We start from the raw sequence: 12145 nt of genomic DNA on the forward strand, positions 1-12145 counted from the left end.
TTACATAATGAATATTTCACGTAATTAATTTTTGATGAACCAAAATATGAACTGAAGTCACCAATCAGCATCACTAATAAATAATAACGGTGCAACGGCTGAAAAACTTTCGTTATCTCTTATTGGTCAATTGACTGTGACACCTCAGAACAGGTGGGCTGCAAGCGACCATTAATCATTAAGATATGAGATGTCACATCATGTCAGTAGGGGATGATTTAAGATGGCAAAACTGCTTAGAAACCACCAAGGAAGAGCACCGAGCCAGCAATTGTTCATAGTCTCCAGGTGAAGTACTTTAGCCTGCCAGGTGATGAACAAAATTTGTGATACAGCTACAAAAGGAAGCTGTGTGTGACAGTCTTCCGCCGGCATATGTATGAATGTGAAGAGAAAAAGGTTGAATCTCAAAGGTGCTGCCACAACTAAAATTGTAAGAAACGGTTGTATGAATGCAGCTTTCATTAATGATGGTCATACAACACCAAACTTTTGTAGTTTATATCAGAAAGTATCAGTATTTTTCTACCATTTGCGACTGTTTGTGATGTTCAAGGTGATCAGATTACCAGAATGTTTTGAGATTAAAATCGACAAAACTTGATCGCTAGCAAAACGACACTAGTTAAAATTACACAACACTAATTGTTATCGTTGTGATAGTTGCTATCAGCTATTGGGTTCAAATTGCAGCATTTTGTGTCTTTATTCTGTCGGTCTCTTTGAAACTATAGATGTTATAATGTTAGATGTTATCCTTCATTTTTTGTGATGTCATTCTATCATTGTCTGCCATCTTTATGGACAACTTTTATCATTAAAAACACAAAGCTTCTGCAATTAATCATTGCAAATAATGCTTTTGTTTGCAAATTTTTTTTTTTAGTATCAAAACAACACCGAAAAATACTATTAATCAAGAGAATGACGATCGTTTTCTACAAAGATGGCGGCTTTTTCGTAGACGAGCACATGTGCAAACAGGGTGATGACGTAATAAAAATGATGGATAATCGTACTTTCATTTTATCTGAGCGCTTTAATCGCGATCAAGCTTTATAAATTTTAATCTTGAAACATCCTGGCAATCAGATCATCTCAAACATAAAAAAACGATCACAAATGATAGAAAAATATCAATACTCTTTAATAACATTTACTAAAAACTTTGTGCATGTTTATTTTCAAGAACATGAGAAATAATTCAAGAGATATTGTCATTGCAGTGCCAGGGAGGCATAGAGGAAACATAAATAGAGGGGAGCGCTGATCAGCCACGCAGAGCGTATAACTGTTTACCAACTGATTTTGCTAAGATAATAGTGACCGTACTAAAGCGCTGATAGACCTTTAAAACTCAAGCGTAACTAAGCGCAATAGATTCACATGTAGAGATTGCCAGCAATAAATATCCACCATTATCGAGATTTATACCTAACGGTCCAAAGACTCCTAGCAAGCTCACTCTAACCCAGCCTATGAATCATGGTGAGCCCACATGTCCCACAAGATCCTTTGTTTTCCTATCCGAGGGGTGATTACTGACTAGCGTGTACCATCCTAATCGCGTTTACATCATTTCTTCACCACCAATATATCTATGCACCGCTACACACAGAGCTGTATTGAGGATTGCACTCACCATTCATCATGTTGGCTTACGACTGCGATGAACTTTGTGTAACTACTATCGACTTGTAAGACGTTGCTTTAGAGCACATGGACATGGGAGCAAACAGCTGGGAACGTTCCCTTATTTCTGTTTACATCACACGTGTAACAATCTCATCTCATAGATAACAGTATAGATATTTTTTACATGACCAGAGAACTAAGGCTATTTCTTAGGATTAAGATCTGCCATGCCTACAATATCTCTATTAATAAATCTAACCTTGCCATTGTGTATATATGTTAGTCAGTGTAAGCTCTGTGTGTTTCTACATTTTTTGATGATTTCAGCCGAACTTCAAAAGCATATGTTCCACACCTTCCACCAAGTAGTTAACAGTATTTGGTGTCAAAACTCCATCTAGTTCCTGAGAACCAGCCTGGTAAACACCCACCTGTAGACTATCTGATTGAAAATGAAAGGGCATCCCCAGACTTGCTGCTAGTACTCTATACAAGAGCAAATCATTGAATAGAATAATATAGATACAGACAGATGTCAAGTTAATAGAACTGTTCACATGCAAGAAATGGATATACATGCAAATCCATAGAGCTATGCTACCACTGCCTCAATTGATAACGTTTTCATTGTTGTAGCTCTAAAATTACTAAAGATTTAGAGAATTGATGCTTTTCGGTGTAGAATAATACAACTTTATACCTCGTTACTATTAATTTATTGCATTCTAGACAAAACTATATTTAGAAATCCTTGTTCTAGCATCTTGCTTCTGAGATACACTTCATTTCTAACTTTTGATTTGATGGCATATTCTATGAGAAAACTAGTGGCTGAACTGAACAAACCTCATGGGTTTTATGTTAAAAGGTGATGATATAGCCACTTTTATTTCCTAATATCAATGCCAGGAGACAAAGATAGTTTTTCTCTTGGTACTAAGAAATGTGTATTCCTACACCATTAACGCAACCAGCATCTGCAGTAGCACAAACAATAGGACTTGCAACAGTGAAGTGATTGCAGACACCTCAACCTCTTATGACGTCCGTGGGTACTCCTGAGAACAATGGCATGCCTATAGACTCAGTCCTATGTGTAGGTACATAATATAAAGACGATACCTTAAAGGAGCTCCTTTACCATAGAGTGGATGGATGCAAACACACAAAAACTTTGTGTTCCTCCATCTGAAGGAGAATGTATCTGTGCATAAGAACTGCCAAACAAGCAGCACTGTGTTGAGATTTGAACAACAGTGACAGTTGAGGCAGCAGCAGTGGCTAAATAAGCTATGATTAGTTAAGCACATGCTGTTGATGTCATCAGCCGAGGTCCGATTTATTCAGTACGTGTTTTCATCACTCACAGCTTGTCTAACTCTATTGGTAACAAGCACACCTTCAGATTTGAGCAGTTGCTAGTTAACTGGACAAGCGTGGAAGGTAACTAGTAACTAGTTACTAATCCTGGTTTTGATCAACCTGTAAATGTGACATTTTCTGCACTTAAAATAATAAAAAGGTATTCCTTGAAAATTGTTTTGAAGTCATGTCTCCTGAGTTCCATAAGTATGTTGATATGAAAGTTCCATGGTATGTTACTGATATGAAAAATAATTAGCCAGAATTATCCAGTATCGATCCACAATGTCATTGATTGTGTTCGACTTAAAAGTCATTGATTGTGCTCGACTTAAATGTCATTGATTGTGCTCGACTTAAATGTCATTGATTGTGCTCGACTTAAATGTCATTGATTGTGCTCGACTTAAATGTCATTGATTGTGCTCGACTTAAATGTCATTGATTGTGCTCGACTTAAATGTCATTGATTGTGCTCGACTTAAATGTCATTGATTGTGCTCGACTTAAATGTCATTGATTGTGCTCGACTTAAATGTCATTGATTGTGCTCGACTTAAATGTCATTGATTGTGCTCGACTTAAATGTCATTGATTGTGCTCGACTTAAATGTCATCGATTGTGCTCGACTTAAATGTAATGCTAGGGGAGACTTAAATGTAATGCTAGGGGAGACTTAAATGTAATGCTAGGGGAGACTTAAATGTAATGCTGGGTGAGACTTAAATGTAATGCTAGGGGAGACTTAAATGTAATGCTAGGGGAGACTTAAATGTAATGCTGGGTGAGACTTAAATGTAATGCTAGGGGAGACTTAAATGTAATGCTGGGTGAGATTTTTATAGACTGTACTAGATGAATGACCGCCATTGTATGAGTAATAAAAAACAGCACACAGAAATAAACAAAAACCTTCATTTAAAAGAATGCTAATTGTTGTATATGTTTAGTAAAAATAAATGTTTTGCGCAAAAAACTTTTTATTTTGCTGTACTGTGCTTATTTCTGCGTAATTCATTTTGTACCGGCTGTGGTGACTATTAGAGGTCTATACCGACTGCAGTAGTCTTGCTGATCATGTGAATTTAAGCATTTTTCTTCACACACATGCAAACATATCTTTCCTCTGGTATGGCTTCATGCAAAGGGCTAGGTGAAGCCATGAAAGGTTGGTATGCATAATAAGTAGGTGTCAAATATAGATCATAGTATCCACAATTGGAAGGCGTAGTGTGCTGGATAAATGCTTTTCTGCAGAACTGGAAGTTTGAGTACAAAAACAGTGTGTAGTGGGTTTTTCTATCCTAAACTTTTTCCGCTGTAACTGGACACACAAACAGACAAACATTGAGATTTATATATAGATATTATATATAAGATATACAATAAAAATCTCATGTTTAAATTTATATTAAAAACCATTTCAGAATTGCTGCCCCTGGTCTGCCCTTTGTGCAATGTTGTATTGAAATGCTATCCTGCAACCTTCACTGCAAAGCTTCACTGCAGCCTAAGTAGTATTTCAGAGAATACAAATTTACCGTTTTCATTTATTTTATCAAGAGCCGCTCAGTGATTTGCACACAATGTTTTTGCTATACCGAAACAAATTGATAAAAGCAAAAACTTAGGTAACAAATTTTGCACATTTGTGAGTGTTTGCAGTTAAGATATAATATTACTCGATTAGAGACAGCGGCACATAATCCGCTTAAATTCTTTAACAAAGAATTCCTAAAAATTTATTTATGACAACAACACACCTATAACTATTTTTGTTGTAAAATTTGTTTTTAAACGGCTATCTTAAGCAAAACTCTAAAAAATCCTAGGGCGAAAAATGATTATGCGTTACACACAGCGTGAAGATCTTTTACTAAACTACATGCAAGTAAACAGACATTGAAGATAAGCAGCATAACTATAACACTAATAATGTAATGCGTAAATGAGGAATGATTACACACTGTTCCACGAGGAAATAACTCCTGATTAAAACAACGAGTTTTTGAAAATTCAGACTTAGGCGGCATCACATCTCATTTAGTAGCAGTTTGTAAGCGTAAAATATTCTGAATTAGAAGCTTAGACAGGTTTTCTGGTTAGCATTCCTTGCAGTCAGTCTAAGGCATCCACCACCATAATTCCTAAGAATGACCTTACAATAACATATTGTTTTCATATATTTGTGTATGTCTGCTTTTCATTATGTTGTAAGTATTTTTTGTTTCACTTAAAACAAGGTACAAAAATGCCTTCGCCAGCCGTAGGGTGTTCGGTAAGCGGTGACCTAGAGCGAGATAAAACGAAGCTGTCCGCCATTGGTGGGTAGCCGGACAATGGGAACTCAGTTCTAGGGAATTGTTTGTTTCTTGCACTGGGTAAAAGCCAATTAGACCTGGTAACAGTCTGTTTCTGCAGATCAAGGTTTTTCATTTCGAGAGAGAATTGAAAAACTGGAGTCTTTCTACTTCTCCCACGAACCATGTTTTAATGTTGAAGCGTCAAATAAATGAACAAAGTGCCTGACTGAACAAGCGCCACCTTGAGTGCCTGAATGAACAGGATTATCTTCAGTGCCTGAATGAACAAGTTCCTCAATTCATCACTAAATTTTACTCTGATACATTTTCAAATTGGGACAGTATAAAAATTCCAAAAAGAAAGATTCTTTTTCATCTTCATTGTCCTTCTTAAGGTTGATGACCTTAATAGTATTGTAATCAGCAAATGAATTTATGTGTTTATAGTTTGAGCCATTCTATTAGATATTTACTATAGGTGCAACCTTGAACTAGAATCATTGTCTACACAATGCTGAACTGGAAACATTGTGCAGAAAACTTCTAATAAGAAATGTAAATTGTAGTAGTAGAATTAGTTGGCGTAGTAATTTTAATAAAAAGTCAAAAGTCCTGAAATTATAGCAGAGAGTAAAAAATCTCAACTGGCTTATGACAAAAAAAATATGGCATTCAAAAGTGGAATAGCTAATACCTAGGCAAGTTACAAATAAAAACGACCCATGCAAATGGACAAGAAATGCTAAAATATTGCTGAATGAGAAAGGGTTCACAAAGAGAAGACAACAGCTTTGATAGACTATAGACTTTCAAGGAATTGAGAAAACTTCCTGTATGGTTTCCACTAGTGAGCCCGTATACACACCCCCATGATGAGTGCCAACTATCAAAGTGTTCAAGCAAGCCTGAGCTCCTTGCAGCTTGCTCAACCATTACAAGTGTTTACCTTGTTCTTACTGCACTCGCTGAAGTTTAGAAAAGTACATTGGACCAAAGTTAGCCTCATCCACTGGTAGCACCAACTGTCCATATCTACAACAGTATGGAACTCTGTTGCAACTGTGATATACACATACAATATAATACAGTTGCAATACAGTTGTGTTGCAACACAACTGTATTGCAATTCGTACAACAGTATCTACAACAGTATCTACTCAAAAGGTGATACACTCAAAAGAGCTTTAGGCATAAAGGTTTATGACCTGCGTTTCTCATAACTATAGAGCTCATGTATTCGTGACATAGATCTCTGCACTTACATAGTCATGCTAACAAGGAACATTATAAGTAGTCAACTACATAATATATTACATTAATTATTATTATATTATTACAATATATTATTATTATAATTATATAATAATTATAATTATAAGAATTATATTATTATAATACATTATAATATTATGTATTATAGTGTATTATATTATTATAAAAACGTATTCTTTTAGGAATACTTGCTCCAACACATGATGGTTTCAGAATATGAAGTAAATATCGAAATAGATGACCTTTGTAAGCCGAGGTTGTACTGTACATAAAACTGTGCCTAGTCTTCGATTTTAAATAGTAAATAACATACATTTATTATTTGTGCAATTATTTTAAATAACTGCTATGTACCAATTAGTCATTTAAAATGATAAAGAATTAAATTAATTGATTTAACATTATTAATTTTTTATTAAATTTTTTTAAATATATATTTTCAAAATTATTTAATATTATTATCTTTTATTAATAATAAAAGCAGATTACAATATATCTCACCTACAACCAGGCCAAAACCTGAAAACATGACCCAATTTGTCGGCCATGACACTCAGGTCCTGCACGATCACCTCTATGTCTGGCCTCGTCTCTCTCAGCCGTGTTATGGCAGCCTCCACCACATGGTCATTCTGTCCAGCAGTCATCGTGCATGTAGAATAGACAATGTTCCCACCAGGCCTGGAGGATGTGATACCAGCCCTACAATAGTAAAGCAACTAGTCATCCACTGTAAACTGACCACTACAGCACCAGTCATATTAACCAAGCTTTTTACAGTCGTAACAAGGAGTGCAGCTTTATCAGAAGTTTGTGCTATTTAAATTTTTGGGACTTACAAAACTTTTTAAGGCAACGAGAAGAGCTATCACATCTATTATTGCTGTCAAGTAAGCGTATATCGATGGCACACATACATGTACTTCCCCTTACTACAAGCTCCTATACTCAATCTCCCATTGCAAAGCTGAAGTAAGTAACCTGATTGACTGGAGCACAGGACAGCCTATCTACCCGTGATTTACATCTATGATACTACAAAGGATCTTTCCTTACTTGTTTGTATTCTGCAAAAACTAATACATGCAATAACATGAATGCAAGCATGTTTCTAACATATTCCTCGCGATTTCTATTTATTCAGATGGTCCAAACTGAATACATGACAGTAAAAAGAGTTGGTATTGCATTCGCAAGGTGATTTAGCATAATATGAGTAGAAAAAAAAAAATATATATGTATGTGTATGTATATATGTATGTATGTATATATACATATGCATATGTATACATACATATGCTGATATATCAGCATATTAGTAATTATACATATGATTATATATATACATATGTAAATGCATATAATTTATTTTTATTTAACATATAGAACATTTACCATTCTAACTTGTGCATTTCAAATGAATTAAGAAAAAAAAGAAAACAACTTTAAAGGTTTTCAAACATTTTCAAACAACTGTAACTTTTATATTTCATGTCATAAAAGAAGCGTTTTGTTGAAATAAATTAGAAGGAAAAATAAAACTGTAAATGTGTTTAAATGATTAGCAAGTATAAATAATGTAGCAAATAATAATAAATAATAAGCAAGTAGTGGCTAAATATAGTCTGTTTGCTACAATTACAAAGAAAAATTATTTGGTATACGATTACATGATTTTAGTTCGTTTCAGTGTTGGCATCATAAGGTGAAAATATCATATAGACGTATAGAGTGATGTAGAAAGCTATAGTAATTATCTAATGCACTCACCTTATGGTAAAACTCATCAAAATCATCATTAAAAAATAGTAACAAAACAACATATTAACCTTAGTAACTACAGTTACCTACAATAACTTAAGTGCATTTTGTGCGTATGATTTTCAAAAAAATACAACATCACAATGTACTACGCACAGAGTTCTTACCTTCAAGACGGACGTGTAATATGAACCCTGAATCTAACATAAATGAATTTAGCTGAATAAAAACATACTTAAAGAACGTTTTAATATGCATTTTAGTGAACTTTTACCTAAAAAAATATTAGGTAAAAGTTTTCAAGTAAATTCCGTTTTTACCATAACCGATGACGCTAAATTGAGATACAATCGCCAAATTTTAAATTTCGAGAGAAATTATTGTTAATATCATTTTACTGAAAACAAATTAGCCCTAGTACGGCGAGGACTAAAAAGCATCAAGTTTCATAGAGTTAATAGAGTTCGTAGGGTGTCAACTAATAGAGGTGTCAATTAATACGTCATTTAGTGAGTGAAATCTGGAAAAGGGTGTATACAGTATATATTAAAAGCTATGAATTGTAGGAGCCTTCGTAGACTTGTGGTTAGACAATTGGACTACGATCTTGCGGTTGCAATCTTTGTGAGTTCAAACTCACAAAATGCGAAATTTTAATTCCAAGATTTTAATAGGTATAGCCAGACATACCAAAGGGCAGACAGACACCCAAACTTTGAGATAAACATATACATCTATATATATTTCTCAAAGTCCGTATATCGTTCCGTTGGAAATCCGGCTATAGCTATTATTAGACAAGCTGAGCTGGATAACAATACAGAGTCAAAGTCATGGCTTACTGTCATTGGAAGCCTAACTTTATTAACTAGCTTAGTGGAGTTTTCCATTGACAATATGCCAGGCTACTAGCTTGAAAGGTACAATTGTTTGACAAAGTTTTAAAACCTTTACAGTTGTTTTTATTTTTCACTTAATTTATTTCAACTACACAAAACACTCCTCTCATGATATGTAGTTTGAAAGTTATAATGGCAAATGTGGTTATATGTTAAATACAAATCAATTTTCTGTCCAAAGACTTCTATTACACAGGCAACGCCGGGTGGCACAGCTAGTGTATATATATATATATACATGTAGATCTGATATATATTTGTATATGAAAACGCTGGAATAATGCCTAAAGTTAAAATTACACTACATACAATTATTGCTTTGTTTCCCTATTCGACTATTTAAATTAATCCTGTAACTATGGGTATATGAACTTACTGATGCTTACTTTCACTGATCAACAGTTGATTTCATACTTCAGAGTGAATAAATTACATTCATTATACTCCTACTATTCATACACAAAACAACGAGATCTAAAATACATACATTCATAACCAAAGCATAGCAATGATGTAGCCTTAGCACCTAAAATAGAAGACGAGGTCTCCTTAAGACTCACATCAATATATCAGTCTGTAACTGTGGGAGTCTCAGCCTCTCTGTCACCCTTGTCCTCTTAAACTTACTGTTTTCATCATCTGTCAGTGACTGTCGGTCTGTGTTACACGGAGCGTCTACAAGCACCTGAGCAACAACGACATTTTGCAGGCAACTATTTTATAATCTGACAAATATAACAAAACGAACTGACAACTCCAAATTGCATAAACTGACAATAAATTCACATCTAGAAAAAGCGAATGCAGATATTTAAATAATAAGTCACCCATTGTGGTATATTTTAAATTTGGCACGTCTGACAGAAAGCGTCGGAGGCCTTAATCGCGACTGGCATCAATGAGTGTTAACATTCAACAACAAATTTGAGTAATAATTTTTACACACTTTTTGGTTGCTACGATCAACAAAATTGAAAAAGAAAAAAGTTGATACTGTGCACACAATTCATGCGCTTATATCACTACTTTTAAAATAATACAATAAAATTTTTCGTTCACTCAAATTTTGTTTATGATGAGGAAGTACTAATATTATGGGATTCATAATACAATTCATAACCTTTGGTTCACGATGTCCCTGTTATACGATTTTTCAGCCTTATCGATGTGGAACACAATGTTTTTTTCATCACCTCCATGTGACATTTTTTTCGCCATACGATATCAACAAAAAATTCTCTTGAAATTCAAATTTGGCAGTCGATGTGCTGAATATGTCGGAATAGCGAAGATGCCAATATGCTATTTGCTGAAATCCCTTGCACAACGCTTGAAATACTCGAGAGAAATACACTTGAGATACTCGCTCTCTCTTTCAGTCCAACGTTATTCCTTATAAGTTATAGCAAAAACAAAACCGGAAACAGATGGGTGATAAAATATTAGACAATGACATAACTAAAGCTTAGTTTAGATAATATATTATAAAACTCACCTTTAAATACGTGTCTAGTAAGCTAAAATAATTTAAGTTAAATTCCAAGTTTACGTTATACGTCTGTCTCAAAAGTAAGTACTCTCTACGGTACGTACTGCACATAGTATATTCTAATATTAAACTTTATTGCGGATCATAACTCTATATATATATATATATATACGTATATGTATGGCACGTATATAAAATTTGATGTTCTTTATCAGGTGTTTGTATTAGATGTTTGTATTAGATCAGAAGTGTATGGGTTTCTATACAATTCTATACATATTTATATGACATTTTTACCTTACAATGCCAACACTGGAATTTAAATTGTATGGAATATAAATTGTATATATACAATTTATATTCCATTAAATTTAAATTTATGTATTTAAAATTATTTAAATTATATTCCACTGTAATATAAAAACGAGACTTTTGAGTTTCAAAGAAATAATTTTACTCTAAAAAATTGGATTTTCTACTTATGCTGTGATGTCACAATTTGAGAACAGAAGAAAAATCAAGAATTTGTTTAGAGACGAAAAGGAGAACAAGAAAACAGAAACTCGTCAAAAAAACAGACCGGACAAGCATCTTGACCAGCTAGACGCATAGATGACACATAGACTCAGATAGGATAAGACAGATAAGACTCTGCCTACCTTGTCAAATCTACTGGGATGTTTCTGAGCCACCATGAGAGCATCTCCTCCGATGGCCTTGACATTGAGGCCATCAGGGCCCATCCCATCCATAGAGCCTGGTACGTACCATCGGAATGTGTCCTTCAGCCTGTTTAGTCGAGAATTGGATGAATCCACGCAGACAATCTCATCTACAAAGAGCCATTCATCACATACACAGCTACAAATACTACAAAAAATTCTTTCCAAATAAGTTTCCTTTTAATCCAATTAATATTTAGTGTGGGGTGAATTTAATTTAATGACATTTATTATTACACCATAAAAGATAAGACAAACCTGCTAGAAGGCATTGGGCTATTGCTAAACTCTTTCCTCCGGGAGCAGCACACATGTCCAACACTGTGTCAATCGGTCTGAGCTCCAAGGCGATGACAGGTAATATTGATGCAGCGTCCAACAGATAGTAGGCTGGATGACAAAATGACAAGCTTTTGAACTGATCGTTATAATAGCGAACACCAATTTAATCATTAAGAAAGGTTTTCCTTTGATGAAAAATATCACAGAAAAGAAGACAACACCATAAAAACATAATATTTCTTAATAGGCCAGAATGGACAATTTTGAACCTGTTTGTAGTGTTAGATGTAACTCAGAGGTTTGAGTACTTGTCCCATGGCCCATTTCAGCAAGGGTATTCAACCTTAAAATTCTCCCCTGCTATATTATTACTTTACTAGCACAGCATACAACTTTCTTATCTAGTAAAATTAATGGCA

At 34.3% G+C, this 12145-nt stretch overlaps 1 protein-coding gene across 1 annotated transcript in view; it reads right to left on the reverse strand.

Annotated features, from left to right (window-relative positions):
* Nucleotides 1–5950: 5950 nt before the first annotated feature.
* Nucleotides 5951–12145, reverse strand: part of LOC137404122 (5-methylcytosine rRNA methyltransferase NSUN4-like) — a 34687-nt gene continuing 28492 nt past the window's right edge. The window contains exons 6-10 of the mRNA XM_068090276.1: nucleotides 11703–11834; nucleotides 11382–11554; nucleotides 9794–9918; nucleotides 7075–7275; nucleotides 5951–6333 (exon numbers count right to left, since the gene is read on the reverse strand). Coding sequence (XP_067946377.1) covers nucleotides 6255–6333; nucleotides 7075–7275; nucleotides 9794–9918; nucleotides 11382–11554; nucleotides 11703–11834 — 710 coding nt within the window. The 3' untranslated portion in view covers nucleotides 5951–6254. The remainder of the gene's footprint in view (nucleotides 6334–7074; nucleotides 7276–9793; nucleotides 9919–11381; nucleotides 11555–11702; nucleotides 11835–12145) is intronic.

This window comes from Watersipora subatra, chromosome 9, assembly GCF_963576615.1.
Source record: "Watersipora subatra chromosome 9, tzWatSuba1.1, whole genome shotgun sequence".
Taxonomy (NCBI): Eukaryota; Metazoa; Bryozoa; class Gymnolaemata; order Cheilostomatida; family Watersiporidae; genus Watersipora; species Watersipora subatra.